The sequence below is a fragment of the Schistocerca nitens genome, chromosome 7, assembly GCF_023898315.1.
Source record: "Schistocerca nitens isolate TAMUIC-IGC-003100 chromosome 7, iqSchNite1.1, whole genome shotgun sequence".
Taxonomy (NCBI): Eukaryota; Metazoa; Arthropoda; class Insecta; order Orthoptera; family Acrididae; genus Schistocerca; species Schistocerca nitens.
The window spans coordinates 362,514,260-362,534,055 of NC_064620.1; the positions used below are offsets into that span (position 1 = coordinate 362,514,260).

The 19,796-nt window shown below is 40.5% G+C and overlaps 1 protein-coding gene across 1 annotated transcript in view; it reads right to left on the minus strand.

The window, feature by feature from the left end:
* LOC126195637 (odorant receptor Or2-like) overlaps positions 1–1,000 on the minus strand; it is a 55,349-nt gene extending 54,349 nt beyond the window's left edge. Inside the window, exon 1 of the mRNA XM_049934262.1 lies at positions 641–1,000. Coding sequence (XP_049790219.1) covers positions 641–1,000 — 360 coding nt within the window. The remainder of the gene's footprint in view (positions 1–640) is intronic.
* Positions 1,001–19,796: the final 18,796 nt, after the last annotated feature.

A 19,796-nucleotide genomic window follows, 5' to 3' on the forward strand; every position in this document is an offset into this window, starting at 1 on the left:
CTCGCATTCGGGAGGACGACGGTTCAATACCGCCTCCCCCCCATCCTCATTTTGGTTTCCCGTGATTTTCCTATATCGCTCCAGACAAGTGCCGGGATGTTTCCTTTGAAAGGGCACGGCCAACTTCCTTCCCCGTCCTTCCCTAATCTGATGAGACCAATGACCTCGCTGTCTGGTCTCTTCCCCCAAGCAAACCAACCCAACCCCTCATTGATGCCGGCCGGAGTGGCCGAGCGGTTCTAGGCGCTACAGTCTGGAACCACGCTACCGCTACGGTCGCAGGTTCGAATCCTGCGTCGGGCATGGATGTCCTTAGGTTACTTAGGTTTAAGTAGTTCTAAGTTCTAGGGGAATGATGACCATAGTGCTCAGAGCCATTTGAACCCTCATTGGTTTGTTAACATTATCTTGCATAGATACGACACGTGACGGTTTGAAGGACCAACACAGCTGAAAAAATGGTTCAAATGGGTGTGAGCACTATATGACTTAACATCTGAAATCATCAGTCCCCCAAGGCAGGATTCGAACCTGTGACCGTAGCGATCGTGCGGTTCCAGACTGAAGCGCCTAGAACCACACGGCCACAGCGGCCGGCAACAAACAGCTGAGTGTGCAGTGTATAATTTACAGCAGAGACCTGGTAGGCGAGCCTGTGGAACTGAGGCTGGAGCGCGGCGATGTGCCTGATGCGCACCAGCCACGTGCCCTGTGTGTCTATGAGGCTGAGGGTGAGCGTGAAGCTGTCCAAGTCCGACGTCCCCCCGCGGAAGAGGATGACCGCCTGCGAGCACACGAAGTAGACGAAGGCCAGCGTCACGGCCGCGTTGGCCGCTTGGTAGGCGCGGGAGGCCAGCGGGCCGGCGCGCGGGTGGCGCATGGTGCCCGTCCAGTGGAGGAACGTCAGCAGGTAGTCCAGGTCGCACGCCTCCTGTGCCGCCGCTGCCGCTGCCGCCGCCGCTGCCGCCGCCGCCGGCTGCTCCACAGGCGCGGACTGCATCGTGGGCGGGCGTCGCGTCGACCCTCACTGTGTAAATAAACCATCAACGTATTTTAGGTGCTAGGAAATACAGCCTTTATATTCTGCAAGCAGTACGTTGGGGGCGCTTTGGGGGTATCCATTCCTTTCGTTGTTGAAGGCGAGGAAATCTGTTTTCAATAAAGGTGTAAGACTTGTATATTTCTATTGTCTATTGTCAAACCACAATTTATGAAAGAAGTTTATATTTTATTAATAGGATTAAGTAGGAACAATTAATATCTGTCATTTTGGAAATAATTGTGGTAGCAGGGAATGACTGCACCAAAGTATTGTCGACGGGAGAGGCCGCACATTGATATAATTTTAAAAAGAGCGGGAGAGACCGCGTATGGATATATTTTAAGAAAAGAGCGGGAAAGACCGCGCATTTATACATTTTGTAATGGTAGCAGGTATTGTCTGCACTAGAAAGCATTGTTGGCGGGAGAGAAAATGGTTCAAATGGCTCTGAGCACTATGGGACTCAACTTCTCAGGTCATTAGTCCCCTAGAACTTAGAACTAGATAAACCTAACTAACCTAAGGACATCACAAACATCCGTGCCCGAGGCAGGATTCGAACCTGCGACCGTAGCGGTCTTGCGGTTCCAAACTGCAGCGCCTTTAACCGCACGGCCACTTCGGCCGGCCTGGCGGGAGAGACTACACTTTAGCGTTCGTAGGAAGTCAGTAGTAAGCGAGATGTGAAGAGTCGGTAGCAGGTCTGAAGCGAGAGGTTGAGAGGAGCGGTCTGCCTGCCAGCCACCAGCTATGATTTACAAGAGATTATAAGCAGATGTACAGAGACATCAGTTAACTATTATCAAAAGAGGAACTAATATTATTGAATTATTTTTTTGAGAAACTCAAGAATACTGAAGGTATGTTTGCGCAATGCTAGTTGTAAGATTATTGCAAAAAGTAAGTCCCATTTGAACGTTTGTGAAATCATTTCATTCAGAATATAATTAATTTTGCCAGCAATATTGCATTACTGATTATAATCCATCTCAAAAACCATCACCGTAAAACTTAGCAAAATTTAATTGTTGTAAAGGAAAAGTTAAACTATGAATTACGTAACTTCAGTCAAATTAATTAAAGAATAACGGCGACTTTGACAGCTCACCAGCAGCTAATAGAGTATAGTAAAACAGAGTAAGTATGTTCATGTCGCATTTTGATGTAACAGTCAGATGGCGATGCAGTAACAGTAAAAAAGGAAAGGAACAGTTTTGGGCTATTGCACGTAACGACTGAGGGCCACAACGACGATACATTCTATGTTTCGTCGAAATAATCAGAAAATCACTTTTAATAAGCAGCATTTAAATTTGTATGCGAAGATTGAGGAAGAGAATTAATTTCAAAGGGAAGATTTCATTTCTTATTATTAAGCAAGAGATAAACATCCTAAGGGAAGGTTTAATAGGTTATTGTAGTAGGGAAGGTTGCGTAACAAAAGAGATATAGAGGAGACCGGAAGGTTTCACTAAGATATAGAGGAGACGGGAAGGTTTCAAAGGTGCTCCACTGGTATAACATATTTGTACTGAAATGTGGAACAAGTTGTGGAAAGTTTTCGTCTGGGGCACACCATTGTATGGAAGCGGAATGAAATCCAAGAGAATTCTGGAGAAGGACCTACGACCGTTTAAAATGTGTTGCTACTGAAGAAAGGTAAAAATGAAACGGACAGGTACATATACGAATGCAGATGTACCAAAAAAGCAAGTCACGAAACAAGTCTATTGAAGACCCACACAAGAAGAGGTAACTCGTAAGTGGGACAATCAAGAAATGGTAACCTGACGCCGGAAAGGCCAGATGGATAGAATTGCAGGGAAAGGTAAAATTATGTTGTATAGTATGTTATGTGTAGATAGAAAAAGTAATGAACAGGTCTTAAGAGAGGTGAATGAGAACAGAACGCTGCTAAATTATATAGGAGGAAGAAAATAAAAAAATGATAGAGCACATAATGAGACACAACAAGTTCCTAGATAATATATTTGAAAGAAAAGTTTTAGGGGAAAACCCAGAGGCAGGCCAAGAGCAACGTATTTTGATAACATCAAAGAAGATATGGGGATAAAATCGTATAAAGAATTGAAGAGGATAATAGTGGAGAGAGGGACGTGTATGTTTTGTATTGTAGCTGTGTAGTAATGAAAAATTTAGCGCATGTGACGAAATGGTGGAGGCAACCAAAAAAGCAGTCGGAAGAATGAAATGACATCAACTCAGCATGTCCAGTCTCAAAGGTAATCAACTCTCACGACTGTTACAGCGTGTATTTACAGCAAACCTGATTTGTACGCTACTAGCGCCACTATTATCCGACCGGTGCGAAATTTTAATAGAAATCGTCTTTCATATGTAGAAACACGCCCTATCAACTTTCCTTTAGGGTAAATCCGGGAAAGGCGTCGTTCCAGTTTAGACTGTGCACCCCTCGTAGTTTCGGCAATTTCCGACGCAGTGTCCGCCAATCGGCACTACCGTTGCTCAGTGGATGCCAAGCCATAAAAAATCACGTTTCGATCGATTAAGTTTTCCATAAGCTCTGGGGAGCATAACCGAGGTAAATCTATAAATATGCCTTCAAAATCTTTTCAGAGTCACGATTAGTTATTAGTCTGAGCTAAATAGTCACATATTTCCAAATGTTTGAGTAATTGTAGCAACAGTAGGTTGTGATTCTATTGCTGCCATCTTCGCTATCAAGGTCATGAATTTATAAGGGACGGCGTCTCTCCCATACACATCGGGATACATGCCGCAGTAAACTGCGGTACATCTGCCGCACACTTTTGAGTTAGGGATACTTGCGCGTAAATCAAATAACAGTGTCAAATAAGTGAGCACATTTCTGTTTTTCTTGTATTTTGGTTCAATTGATTTAGGATGCATTTTTAGGATGTTCACACAGTCTCATGAAGATCAGTGCACAATACTAATCATTATTGCCGAATATGTATATCGCCCAGTCACTTAAAATTTATTCGTCGAATTGTGACAAAATAAGTGTATATATACAACATTTCACTTAAAAAACAGGGCAGTTTTGCGGTTTTTTAAGATGTGGTATATCGTTCCTACCGTAAAGGGTAGGCGCTGCAATGTAAGAATATTTTCGTGGTCAAATATTATATTTTAACGTTAAATTGAAAAAACCGAAAAAGTTTTATCCGATAGACAGCTGGTGTGTTCAGTTGTACAAGTTCGCCACGGGACTTCACATATGTGATTTTGAAAATGTGCGCCATCTCTTCAGGATTTCTCCTATACGACACAACTCCTTGGTGTTTCGAATTTTCTCCATCTGCGTATATTGGTTAACGCACCTGTGAAAATGTAATGAAAATAAACAAATAAAAATGGAACTTCCGTATTTAAAGAAACTCGTTTGAGATAACCGAAATATTTTCCTAACACATCTTTTCTTGAACATGAAGGTCTGCCGTTATGGTGCAGTGCTTCAACACAAACTCTGCACACGCAATATATTTGCAGATTTAAAACAACATACATTTTTGGGTAAACACGTAGTCAAGAAACAATGATAGATGATATAAAACAAAACGGCTGAAATCTACGAAAAATTCTAGAAATTCGCAGTTTCAATGCGTATGTCAGACATTCATTTCGGGACACACCTTAAGATATCATTAATAAGGCTGTGATACTGGATCAGACATGGTAGGAATACGGATTGTAAGTTCATTCTGTATGTCTCTAAGAAGCAAACACGTACCAGTTGGTTCACCAAGAGAAGCCAGTGCAAATTTAAAAACTAAGTCAAGACGCGGGAATGGTACTTTATCAAAAAGGCACGTCCATATTCATAAGAAAGTGTAGCGGAATGGTTTTTTCCCTCAAGTTTCGTCATTTTCGAGCTATATACTAAGTTTCAAATGCGAACAGACGTGCCACCAACTTGCCCACTGATATACAAGACTGAAACATCTGAATACATTGAAAAAAGTGATCGTTAGAAATACACTGAAGTGAGAAAAGTTAGAAGATATATCCTAATATCGTGTTGGGCCCCATTTTTCCCGGAATAGTGTAGCAACTCGACTTGGCATGTACTCTACATGTCTTTGAAAGTCCTCTGCAGAAATATTGAGTCATATTGTCTCTACAGCCATCCATAGTTACGAAACTGTTGTGCAATATTTTGTGCACTCCTTTCCTCTCGATTGAGTGCCAAAAATGTTCGACTGGATTCATATCCGAGGATATGGGTGCCCAAATCATTCGCTCTAATTTTCCAGCACGTTCTTCAGATCAATACTGAACAACTGTGGTCCGGTGATATGGCACATTGTCATCCCTAAAAATTCCATCGTTGCTTGGAAACATGAAGTCCATGAATGGCTGCAAATGGCCTCCACGGTGCAGAACATAACCATATCCTGTCAATGATCGGTTCAGTTGTACCGGGGAACGCAGTGCATTCCATGTTAGCGCAGCCCACACCGTTGTTTAGTCACAGTGCCTTGTTGACAACTTCGGTGCATGACTTCGTGCAGTCTGCTCCACAGTCGCACCCTGACAACCTGACAACGGAAATCGTAACTTATGTGAAGAGGCCACAGTTTTTCCAGTCGTCTATGGTCGAAACGATGTGGCTATGAACCCAGTAAGGCGCTGCAGACGATGTCGTGCTATCAGTAAAACCACTCGCGTCAGTCGTCTGCTGCCACAGCCCATTAATGCAAAATTTCGCCGCACTGTCCTAACGCATACGTTCGTCGTAGGTCCTTTGTTGCTTTCTGCAGTTACTTCACGCAGTATTGCTTGTCTGTTAGCACTGATAACTCGATGCAACGGCACTGCTTTCAGTCATTAAGTGAAGGTTGTCAGCTCCTCCGCTCTCCGTGGTGAGAGATAACGCCTGAAATGTGGTATTGTCGGCACACTTTTGACACTGTGGATCTTGAAAGAATGAATTTCCTAATAATTTCCGACATGGAATGTCCCACGCGTCAAGCTCGAACTCCAACATCTGTTGATCACAGTCGTGCGGTCGCAATCATGTATGATACATTTTCCGATAAAACAAATGACATCTCCCTCAATGCACAACCCCTCTATATCTTGTGTACGCTATACTACAGCCGTCTGTATATCTCCTTATCGTTTCCGATGAGTCGTCACCTTTAAGTTATTCACGCCATTACACTTGATAATCCTGTCACATACTGGTTTCAGCCCGAGAAAAAATGTAGCTCAAACATGATTTTCTTTCGCCACGCCTGTTCCTGTTTCTATGCGGGGTGGCGTTCTTACGGGTTGTGCTAATGTTAGTAGGTGACCGGATGCCCTTCCATATGCCAGCAGTAGCCCCTCTCCGCGGCAGAAACCGGTATTTCATCTGCTTGCGTCCAGAGTAAATCTCATGTTCGAATTGTAGAGCGTTTTGTAAATGTTTGCGTAGCGTTTTAGGCTGGACTAAGATACCAGCTATGTATTTATGCATCTGGACGTTGGAAACCGTCTGAGAATCACGTCCAGGATAGTCGACTCACAAACCGCCGTCTTTAATTCTCGGAACGGATTCAATCCGGTACCGGCTCGCGTCCCCGAATGCCGAAAGCGAGGCGTTAACATGATTGGCTATACAGACGGGCTCAGATGAAACACTATCGATATCATGCTTTCCAGTGTTGTTACTCAGTATACCCCAAAGTAAGAATAACTTATTTTAAGGCACGCAAGTAAAGGAGCGGTAAAGTAACATTATTTCCCTAGACAATGAATGGCACTCTTCTCTCCGTAACTGCTGGGTTCTTTACGACCAGCAGGTCTACGATTTTATTGTCGAATCACAAAAAATTACAAACGAGTTATTAAGGAATTTCAGCTTCTTTAAGAACCATTAAACTTTTTTAAAATAATTAAACTTCCGCAGTTCTAGGGTGCATAGCAAATCTCGTAGCAAATTACGAGAATTAATGCGTTACAAAATATTTCAGAGGTTGTTGATGGGTCACTTTGACACATACAAAAAGGAGAATCACGTAATACCAATGGGATTAGTAGGCATTAGAGAGCGGAACTTGCACAATTATTTACTAAATATTATGTAAGAGAACGTTATCTAGTATTTACATAAAAGCTCATTCATCCTTTAAGTTCGCGAAGAACTGGAATAGAAAATTGTGAGCTAATCTTATATTGGTGGTACAGACAGGTTTTACCAAAAATTTTTTTTCACTGTTATGGCAACACTCTCGTGATGAGTAAGACAGAACATTTCGATAGTGCAAAATGACCGGAAGAATACAACAAAAATTTATAGAGAAAATTTTAAATTGTGCTTTTATACATAGCCTCTCCCAACATAAGAACAACCCACAGAACCTTCATATGGTCACGTGAAACTTGTCACAAAAGTCCTTATTTGGAATGTTCTTCAACCAGCGAATTAGATTGGCCGGAATGTCTGTTCCGTCGTCAAAGCAATAGCTGTTGATGTTAATTTCTGCACTTTGTAGTTTTTTTGGTTAAGCTACATCTAGTAATTTACATGTCCATATTTTTGTTATTATACTAACAAAATATTGTTATGATGGAAGTATATTGCACGCACGGATTTCTTTCTTTAATGTTCAAGGAAGTATTTTCTACATATTTTACAAATGAGATTACAACAAAGGTACCCATAATGTATAAAACTGTTTCTTTGTCAACTGATTATTTTAACACGATTTCCGAAGTTATAGAAAAATTATCACTTTCCTTGGCGTTTCCTCTAACAATAACAATGAAAGACATGCGAAACGTGTCACACAAAATTGCGATTTGTTGAGGATTGTTGTGATTGAACTGTCCATCCGTTTCTCCCAAACTTAACACACTAATTAAACTATAAGTCATTAAAATTTATTAGGTTGACCTATACAACAAAAAAATCTTTGCTCAAATCTATGTATAAGTAATTATAATCAGTAGCTGTACTCGTTTTCTAAACAATGCCGAGCCCTGACTTTTGTCGACTTTTGTGGTTTTAAGATTTATGATTAATTACCTGCCACATAGTTTTAAGTTCTGCATGTCACATTTTTGTTGAAATACCCATTAGAAAATATTGCCGACGTTGTGTTACAAGAAAAAGGACTTAGTCATTTGTATTATCTTTTTAGGAAAAACCTATAAATATCACTTGTAAACGCTATATTGGGCTGCTGGTAATATCAGCACTATCATCAGCCTGGACTCATTACAGGTTTGCAGGATGTTGTTCTATTCCTCGATCTGTCTGCAGACTGGTTTAACGTAAATGGAAACTTTGTTTGAAAAATGGATATTCCTATATGTTATTAAAAACATAAATTTGTTTAGTAATATATTAGGTCTGCCAAAATAACATCCATTGAAGAGAGAAATTCTAATTAAAGGCCAAGAGCAAGTTTGTATATTGGGATTTTTGTTGACGGACTCACATTATGTTTCTAAACCTAACTCCCTTCTCTCTTTAAGGTACGAAGATTAAGAAAAACAGTGTGACAGCCAGAATCGAGACACAAAATAATACGCCGAAGTTGTGCAATTCTATACAGGACGTAAAACCGTTTGAAGACAATAGTTTTTTCTGTCAATTTTTTCCTGCACAAAGAACTTTTTAGCAACCGTATAGTGCAGTGATGTGAAACAGAAATTCGATGCGTGAGCCACGGCTGTGAGCTTACCTCTCCTGCTGTTGCCGCAGGAGCCGCAGGCAGTCGTCTGAGGACTCTGCCGCCGCACAGCCGGCTGTGGGCCCGAGCTGGGCTTTTAAAGAGCTGCACTGCGCGTGCCTTCCCCTTTCCTTTGCTAAGATAAATATTTCAGTCTTCTACATCCTCGAGTGGAACACCAATGCTATTTTACGAGGCGGAAGTATCCTGCAGTCTCCGAAAAAAAGAGAGCATTTGGTCTCTTCCTTCTCATAAGTAATGAGCCACACAGTCGAATTTGGTGGACAATTATCGATACCCTAGAGGCTCCAAAATTCCTGCCGTTGTTCATCCGAGACTTAATTACTCCCCCCGACGCGTTGTAAATATTTCATTTCCATTATCGTGCGCCAGCCAATCAACTTATTTCAGTAAAAGCTCGGTTACCCGATGAAAATTACTTAACTAAACTTGAAAAACATTGACGTAGGAAATCAATTTCCCTTCATGATCTTCTTTTCTACTTTCGACGTTCCGCCGAGAAAATAACAGTTACCAAATGGCATGATCAAACTGTCAGTCACGAATTTGGTTTCCTAAATATCTGTGACAGACCTCCTGTTTGACTGTCGTGAGTTCAGTATTCGAGACACAGGCCATTCCGAGGCACGTCAAAATCCATGACGAATGTTCAAAAATCAAATGTGTGTGAAATCTTATGGGACTTAACTGCTAAGGTCATCAGTCCCTAACCTTACACACTACTTAACCTAAATTATCCTAAGTACAAACACACGCACCCATGCCCGAGGGAGGACTCGAACCTCCGCCGGGAACAGCCGCACTGTCCATGACTGCAGCGCTGAAGACCGCTCGGCTAATCCCATGCGGCACGGCATGACGAATGATGCGGAATGATAGCTTTACTGCAACAACTGTGTGACTGTGCTTAACACTCTATGATCTGTCAGTCCTTTACGTGCAGAGAAAGAACAACCTCACTGCACCGGAATCAGCTGAAACGACACTAAACGAGATGAACGGAAACTTTTTTCAACTTGTAAATATGGTTTTTAGCAATTTATTCGTCTCACTGTGTGGCAGATATAGACTACAAGCGGGACACCTATGCTTATAGGTTTGAAGTTGATGCGTCAAAGCTGTCACTCCACGAATTACTCATCTTTCTCGGGAACAAATAACTATCGTTGACACAGATGAAGCGGCAAAACGATAATATGTTTCTTACGGTATTGATTAAACCCATAATTTACGCACAGAATGAGTTGACGCTGTGGTTAACATAACTGACTCGCTTTGGTGAGAATCGGAGTCCCTTCCCATTCCGGCCATTCAGTTCTAAATTTAGCGACGTTTTCCTGAATCACATAAGGCAAATGCGGACAGTATTCCTTTGAGAAGGAGATCCGCGAGTTTCTTCATTTCCTTCTCCTTTTCGGACTTGTACACAGTCTCTATTGACATAGACGTCGATGGAATGGTGAACTATTTTGGTGAGAAAAATATGAGAAGCGGTAAGTGACTGGATGTTGTGAGGTCACAAATACTTGGCAACTTCAGTTATCAGTTATATTTTTTACTTGACTTTCCCCACTTATTCTACCACAGAAGCGTTCAATACAGATATTGAACATACCTCCTCCTCCTCTTCTCTGTGTCCACCCCTTCTTCTCTGTCTACCTCATCCGCCCAACTCAATCTATGACCTCCTCCCCACTCTCCATCCCTCTTCATTCCCCATTCTTTGTCTACGTCCTCACTATAACTATTTCCTCCTCTCCCTATCTCTTTCCATCTACAACTCCACATACTCTTTCCACCTGCCTTACGCATCTCACCTTTACCCCCTCTGTCCCTCACCCCACTTCCTGTGTCCATCCCTTCCTATATCCAATTCAACCTCTCCACCTTCATTGGAACTTGCAGCTTCTGCAGTACATTTCAACAAAGCTCCCACAACACATCTGTCATGCAGGGCAGCCTACATATTAGGGCTCTCGAAAATTGTTTCTTGCCTTCATTTGTAGGTTTCACTGCATAGCAGGTTCATTTGGCATGTGAATACTGTTCCTGCATAACAGTCTTGTCATGCAGGTCAGCCTATACAATAGGGGATGAAACAACATGGTTTTACTAGCAACTCCGTCATTTGGAGCTGGGTGAGGCAAGCTGGGTGAGACAAGCTTGTTCTTTAGAGATATCAGCAGTGAGAAACACTATCTAACGAAAGATGAGCGGTGTATCTTACATTAATTGTCGGCTGACTGATGCTGATATTTTAAATAAACGCAGCCTTAACAATGAAGAGAATGTACAATGGAAATCAGCAAACATACAACTAATTCATTACTAATTATAACAATAAATAATGCAGCTGGGTAAATATTCAAGACTCTATTTTCTTACTAACGTATAGATGAAGGATGAGAGAAGGCATTCAAAAGCTAAGACTAATTTTTCAAATCAGAACTAAGAGTAGCAAGAAATAATAAATTAGAATAGCACAGGAAATGCCTATACCATGCTGGAATGTAGGGAAGGAGAGACTGGTTAACCAAATCCAAGTACACTAGTTCAGCAGAGAAAAAAGATAAGAAAAGTTATTCAGGTTAATAAAACTTAATAGTAAAAGAGCATGTACTTGGGGAGTAATTTTTATCATAGATCCTTCCACATTTACAGTGACACAATGTGACTTTGCAGTGACTCTGTAACATAGAACCTTCCACAACTGGAACATCACAATACGATCTTCCAGTGTCACTTCATTTAGAACAGTAGTAAATTGGAACACTGAAGCCTTCAATAATTAGAGCAGCTAAAACACGAACTGCAGCCAGACCATATGTGACACCACAACTAATGTTTTTATCGAGCATCGCTGATGTCAAATTGTTAGATGGCATTCATGTCGGGCAGTCTCGGTGGCCAAGTCATTCGCTCGAATTGTCCAGCTCTTCGAATCAATAGCGAAGAATTTTGCCCCAGTGACGTGGCACTTTGTCATCCATAGGAATTCATTCGCTGTTTGGGAACGTAAAGTCTTTCAAAGGCTGCAAATGGTCTCCACATAGCCGAACATAACTGGAACCCACTCCATCCGAGTAAGCACAGCCCACACCGTTAAGCAGCCACAACCAGCTTGAAGAGTATGTTGTTGACTATTGGCGTCCATGGCTTTGTGAGGTCTGTGATACTCTTTTACGAACTGAAATCTGGCTTCATCTGACCAGGCCACGGTTTTCTAGTCACCTGAGGACCAGCCGATATGTTCATGAACCCAGGACAGGAGCTTCAGGCGATGACATGCTGCACTCGCCTCGATTACTGCTGCCGTAACCCAGCACGCCAGATTTCACCGCACTGTCCTAACGGCTATGTTCGTCCTACATCCCACATTGACGACTGTGGTTATTTCACGCCACGTTACTTGTCTTTTAGAAGCGACGATTTTATTCAAATGACGCTGCTCTCGGTCGGTAATTGACGACCGTCGGCCACTACGTTGTCTGTGATGAGAGCTAACACCTGAAATTTTGTATTGTCGCCATTTTATTGAAACTGAGAATATGAAATACCCCAACTATTTCCGAAATGGAATGTTCGATGGGTCTAGTTCCAAGTGCCATTCTGCGTACAAAGTCAGCTAATTCGCATCGTGTATTCACAATCACGTCGGAAACCATTTGACATGAATCGTCTGAGCACAACTGACAACTCTGCTAATGACTGCCTTTTTGTACCTTGTGTACGCGTTAGTACAGCCATCTGTGTATGCGTATATCGCTATCCAAAGACTTCTGTCACCTAAGGGTACATGAAGTGTGATGTTTTCTAAGTGAAAGTGCGAAGATTGTAGACTGGTTTCCCGAATTCTAATACTTATCGCAATTACCTCAAGGAGTGGCCACCATTAAAGCTACTTCATGGCGTCCTTGAAGTTGTTCAGTTATTAATACACGACGTCGGCACACTGTACAAGCTTCTTGAACTTAATCTCACTATTTTTCCCTACACTGATGATCAGGTGCCTGCCGATGAATCACTCTTCCTTATCGGGATTTAAACCGGCTTCTTGAGAGAGGAGTACAGTTGCACTGGAATGTGTGACAGACCTCGGCTGCTGACTCAGTAAACATGGTACATATGCCAAAAAAAATATTGCTTCGACTCTGTTGGAAGATTAATTCATTTCGTCCCATGTATGTATATAACAGTGTTGAGTAGGTTTTGTGGCATTTGGGTTTGTGCTGGGGGATTTGTAGACTTGGGCTTCATATAACATTTAATTTATTAAACGTGAAATTCATATTGATGGTAAACAAATAATAAAGCGACAATGAAACAGAACTTAAATTCCACTCCGAAAACTTTTTGGAAACAAGGCTCAGTCGAGAGAATACAATTAAAATGCCTTCAGTCTAATAAACAGAATCAAAGTCAAGAATTTGACACAGCGAACAGAATCATGCAACAGCACTAACAATTACAGACAGGAAACGCTATACATACATATAACATGTGTAATTAACCATTAATACTAAAACAACTGTCAGACGTTATTTACATAGCATATAACTCAATATTGGTCTACTACTACTACTACTACAACTACTACTATCAGTACTGCTATCACTAACTAGCTACTACTACAAGCTACGACAAACCCACTACCAAGCTTATTGCGCATACATCTCAATAAACTGATATACAATAAAACATACTAACTTGTGATTCGCTCAGAGCAAATAATAAACTAACTTTCTTTCCACAAACAGCATCACCAAATCAGTTATGCTCACAGATTAATAAAAACTAGATCGCTTTCTGTATAACTCAAATTTATCACGCTCACGTTATGCAATTCAGCAAGATTGATGGCTCTCTCTTTTAGAGAACATATCTGCCCACACTATGCGTCATCGAATAAAAACCACAACTTGTCAGACAATAACCACTGCCTGCAGTTCCTAATATCACTTGTTAATCAGCACACTCAAAGAACTGTTTGTACTCCGCCCTGAACTCTACGCTGAATTGTTTAACCACCAGAATGCAACCGTCTGCTACAGATGCATGCAGGTAATGGTCGTGCTGTCATGCAGAAGCACATTTCTCCTCTTCCACTTGACTCGCCATCCTCTCGTCTCGGAAAAGACACTAGCTGCTCCATTACGTTTATGTGTCCATACAATGGGAACATGCCGTTCTGATCATTAGTGACATTCTAGTGACAGCTCTGCAGCATACCAACTTGTAGAGGCTTATGGGGCACTGCTTCGTTCCTCGCCATCCAAAACTTTTCCATACGCCTGCCTCTGCTCCTTTTGGTTCATGGCTCCAGCTGAAGGCTGCACCACAAACCCCTATGAAACTTAGCGCTCTCCGCACCCTATTCTGATTGTTGATGATGCGCCATAGGCTATCTAATAGTGAAGTCACGGCACTGGGTTTCGGGAGATGTACGACGTGTGAAGCGGAGCACGAGACAGCTCTCTCCCTCCTTGCGCTGTTCCATGAAAGCTTGTAGTGGCACCAGGAGCGCCACAAATTCCGCCCACCGCGCCTCTGTCCAAGCGCTAGCACGACAGCAGTGCTAACGGGGCAGTCTGGGTGGATCAGGAAACTGGATGTGCCACGAATAATAAATTCATGGCAAGTCAGTTTAATGTCCAAACCAGCTACAAAATTATTGAGAGCTCTACAAACATAGCACGAAGCAAAATATCTTTCTGATACAAATCACTTCTATCCTGTTTACTGAAATAGTGTTATGACAGTTCTGAGTTATATCCCCTCGTTCAGAGACATACGGGGTACAGTACTTTCATTTTCCAGTGTATTGCCTTATGTTTTATAAGTTTCGGGAATATGTAAGTATACATTTTTCAGTATGGCTGTGGTCGGACAATGTGTTGTCCTCAACAGAAGGACTCTCAAAACAGTTTTGTTCAACAATTCTTCGAAATATAATGTCCCAATATATAATGGAGATTCTTTCCTTGCAAGCAAGCTTTACCACATGAAGTGGGGTTTCATTTATTAATTCTGAAGCTGTTTTTCAATAAATTAGCCATGCCAAGCTGGCGGTGAAGTAACGAAGGAAATTCAGGAAAGAGGTATATTCCCATTCATGTCCTAATATTAGCCTTTAGCAATACAGATTTGCTGCTGTGTACATTTTCAATTTCAAGAATTGGCATGGAATCTCTTTCGGATCTATGGTGTCTGCTACTTTGGACAAGTTCGCATTGATGTAAATCAGTGCCAATTGTAGCTAAATGTCATTAATTCCTTTGTGTCTTGGACCATGTTAGCTGCACTATCAAATGATGTCTTTCTTTAGGATACGTCCACAAGAACAGTCGCCACATATATAATTAAGATGATGCTAGCCAATGATACCCTGAGTGCAGATGCACACCGCAACCGAACTCATGGGAATGGGTGATAATGGGCAAGGAGCACTACATTAATAGCATGTGGGTAACTTGGGAATTTGGGTCTAACAGGAAGCATGCTAGGGTAGGTAGTCTGTGCAGTTGCGACGACCACTGTCCTGATGGCTCAGTGATCAGAGAATCTGCATAGACAGCAGGATACCCAGGTTTGAATACCAGCCAGGTAAAAATTTTCAACCCCCCATTGATATAAATGAATGCCCACTAGCGCTAAATGTCACTAACTGCTTTATGTCTTGAATAACAATGGCCGCAGCTTTAAAATGGTGTCTGTTCTTCCGGACATGTCCTAAAGAACCAACATGACACATATAATTATGACAAGACTGGCCAGTGATCCCATTCACTGCAGATGCACACGACATTCGAACTCCTCAGGAAATCGGCGAGACAGCGTGACTGATGAGGATAATTAGCATAGGCAGAATGTGAAGACTGTGTGGAAAAGTTGAGAATTTGGGTGTGATGGGAAGCGTGGTATGGTAGTCTGTACAGCTGCGGTGACCACCGTGTCCAGATGGTTTAGTTGTCAGAGCATCTGCCGAGACAGCCAGAGACCTGGGTCGAATCCCGCCCCAGAAAAAGGTTTCAGCTTTCCCCATTGTTATAAACGAATGTCGACTAGCAGCTAAATATCATTAATTACTTTTTATCTTAAATTTATTAATGATTTATAGCGATTTGGAAATCGAAAAATGGTACGAACTTCAAGATGCGAAGTTAGAGCAGCTTCGCCTATTTCTATCAAAGAGGTAAGAAGTAAACCTTATTGTGATTGAAAAATTCTGCTCAACGACATCACAACAAAATGGACGACACTTTTTATCACAGAAAACTGGGTTAAACGGTTAAATAATAATTATGTTGTAAACTACATTGAATCCGAAGCGTGGTTGGAGTCAGATTTGCCTTGTTTGGAAAAGTCTTATTTGGCATCAAATGAACAATAAGCACGCTGTGTGAGGAACTGCGAATGATTACAAGCAAACTACTAGATCATAAATATCAGACCATTCACCAAAACAATGAAAGCAACAACATAAATGAACACCACTGCGAATGACGACCTCAGCAGTTAAGTCCCATAGTGATCAGAGCCATTTTGAACACCACTGCACAGCTTGCTATTAATTTTCTCTTTATTTTGTGTCGTATACGTCGTCTGTAATTGTGAACTAGAAGTTCAGAGTCGATTAGCAGAATGCTTTGGTTTTTCAGTGAAAAAGTGAATATCATGTGGGTTGCGCTGCCTGTCACTGTCACTCCAGAAGCAGGAACTTTTGGGTAGCTGCAACCAATATACTTCAAGCTTTGTTGACATCCATATGTGTGATATTCGACAGAGATAGAAGAATCCAGATAACTTATGCAGATCAAGGATACTACAACCAACAGCAATACATTCAGCTTAACTACAGCCTCAAAGCTTATGGACACAGCACTGGAACTTGCCTCACCCTTGTTTGCTCAAGGCAACATTTACTTTTCACATGACATCAGTTTGCTCAAACTGAATTTCATTTATTTTGCCATCTCTCTCTCTCTCTCTCTCTCTCCCCTTATTTTAACAGACAGGCATTTCAGTGTTACCTCAGATTTAAGAGAATAATTAATCCCATCTTTGTGTTTTGACTTTGTTTTTACTATCAGATCGTTCGGGGGCGAAATGTTTGGATTACTTGTCAATGTGGCACAACTGTCTACACCACTCAAAGGTTATAACCAGGATAACCAATAATTAATACTAGAAACAAGTACCTGCCTATATAAGAAAGATTGATATGTGGTTTCTGATCTGCCACTTATCTAAGCAAGCCTGAAAAAGTATATTGGGCCAAGCATTGTGTTGCTGCAACATTTCATCAATCTAAAATGACACACAACTAACAGCAGAACTGTTCCCAGTGAAATGAAAGGAATTACCTGCGGTTACCATAGTATTTTCCTCCAAAGTTTCCCTGTAATAAAACAGATGAAAAGAATAGCTACATCGCGCCGACACAATAAAACTTGTTGACAAGGGCTCACGACATGTCTTTAGTGACCGTACTGAGACAAGTGGTAGATTCATTAAAATGCTGCAAGGATTAAGGTATTAAAGTTACCTGTAATCAATCTGTGCACACACACACACACACACACACACAAACACAAACACAAATACAACTCATGTATTTGCACAATGAAATACTGAAATCATGCTTGCAGTCAAGTGTAAAACACTTGATACAATTAGAAATTCAAGAAAACAAAACAGTACGAAATATTAATATGGCTGGCCAATCACTGGGCTAATAAAGGATGATTCAATGGACAGTCACAAAAAAGGTTAAATGTGAATTATTGACTCCAGTTGCCACTGGCGTTTATCATGTCTGTAAGTGACAGAAGTTAAAAAATAGTGAATTTTATGATTAAAAAACGTAACATGTAGACAATTAAATATGGAAGATTGTTCATGATAATGGACTATCGCATGCTCCTTTTCTTCTCCATGTTTAGCTACTCTTATCGCTTTGTTATTAGAATGCTTAAGCTGATTACAAATTAAATATCTGTTTCATGGGCTTCAAGAAAAGGAAAACTGTGTCATGAAATGATTAACTGCAAAATAACTGAAAATCACAACTGCTCTGTTTCTAGTATGCAGCATAGAGACCGAACACAGTCTGTAAGATTATAGATACCAAAAATGACACAACACAAATATCACAAAGATAATAAGACAAATAATACAGAATAAACAAATTCCAGCTAATAACTACTAATCTGAATTCCAATTACTCACAAACAGTTCTTGGTCAATCTCACTTGTATGTTGTTACAGGTTGTCATTTGTAAGCAATGTGTGTGTTTTATTATATCAAAATTCTATTATTTGTAAATGCTACAGCATACTCTTATGCACATAGGTCCAAGTGCCTTTCAGTCTGTTACTCAGGATAAGGTATTGTTTTTAGGGTTGGCCCATCTCATAAAGAAGACACACAGTCTCCACCATAAATAAATAAATTGTCAGTATGACAAATCTGTGGCATGTCTTCTTGATAATTGTTTAGTATTGAATCTTTCATTGGTATATACTCCCAGTCTCCCACCTCCCACCACATCATACTTTAAAGTATAGAGGTGAAGATTTACGTTACTCAAAGTATAGCTTTAATTTTAAACTTTTATTAATCTCAGAAAGCACAACAGAGTATTTATGAGAAGCGAAGCCTTTGTATCATGAATAAGCAGTACCATTATGCTATTCATAAGAATGGTTCATTATTGAATTAGTGACCTGATAAGTATTTCACTATCAATCTAATTGTGAAAGTTAATACTACTCCCTACATACATATGTAATTCCTTACTTCAGTACTATTAAATGATATTTCTCAACAACAACAACAACAACCATTTTACTACTTCTGTCTGTAGTTTTAGGTTCGTTCTGTAACAATCAACTTAGATTACTCCAGTTCCCATCGCTAATTCTTCTAATTCTCCCCAACAAACAATCAATTTCTATAATGCGGTAAAATGTTGATGTCTGGTACGATTTTTCAAAGAGGCAATAGTGTTACACCATGCCATAAATATCTCTGGTCAAGTTATATTCTGTCAACATACAGCACTGTGTGGTATTCTATTACTACTATCTATTACTACCATCAACAGCAGCTATCTCATTCTGTTTAGTATTCTAGCCAAATACGATCAACCAAGTACTTGCCACCTGACTATCCTTTTGCGACATGTTTCTGGGTGTAGAAATAAAATGTATGTTCGTACTTCGGTATCTTTTCCTCTATTGATAAACACTCTACAGTACAAAAGTTCTTCCTGTTTCATTACATAAGTTAATTAGTAGAATTATTAAATTTACAAAATTTGTTAAAACTTACTTGTATTCAACTGAAGCAAACTGCTAGTTGATGTAAGAGTTTACAATTTCTTCAGAAACGATAATTCAAAATTTGCTTTTATATATCTGCAGGAAACTGTTCCCTCGTCGTAAATTGTCTACAACCAGTAAACGAAGGTTTCAGTTTTAATAGTCTATACATAAATTTGATGTTCATTGGTACAACCACCAATTTATATGACACACTAACTGACAAATTTTCTAAGTCCAAACGTAATACCATTTCCCCAATTATATAAATATTGTGAACATGTGAAGAAGAGGTGATGTTCCTCCCAAGAATCACAGTTAAATCAAAACCAAACTTACTGTGTCTACCAAAAACATCCACTTCCTATAATATCCACAACACGAGTTCACTTACTTCATCCTCCCCACCTACCTCACAACTCATTGGCTAATTGTATCGCTCCCTTACTTCCAGCCACGCTATGATCAGTGAAAATAGCTACATTGTGCCAAAATTGTAACTATTCTCAAGCCAACTAAAAAGTGCAGTTTGATATGCACTAAGACACTGATAACGGTCTGGTTTTTTTAATCCTAATACACATAAATTTGTTTTTAAAGTTTGTTCCGGTTCACAAGTGAATTTTTCTTTTCACTATTGTCTCTATAAAACAATTAATGGTTTAAATCAAACTCAAGCTTCATTGTGTTTTGAATTGTTGCAGTGAAAGTATATTGGTCTGCACGATTTACAATGTATTTCC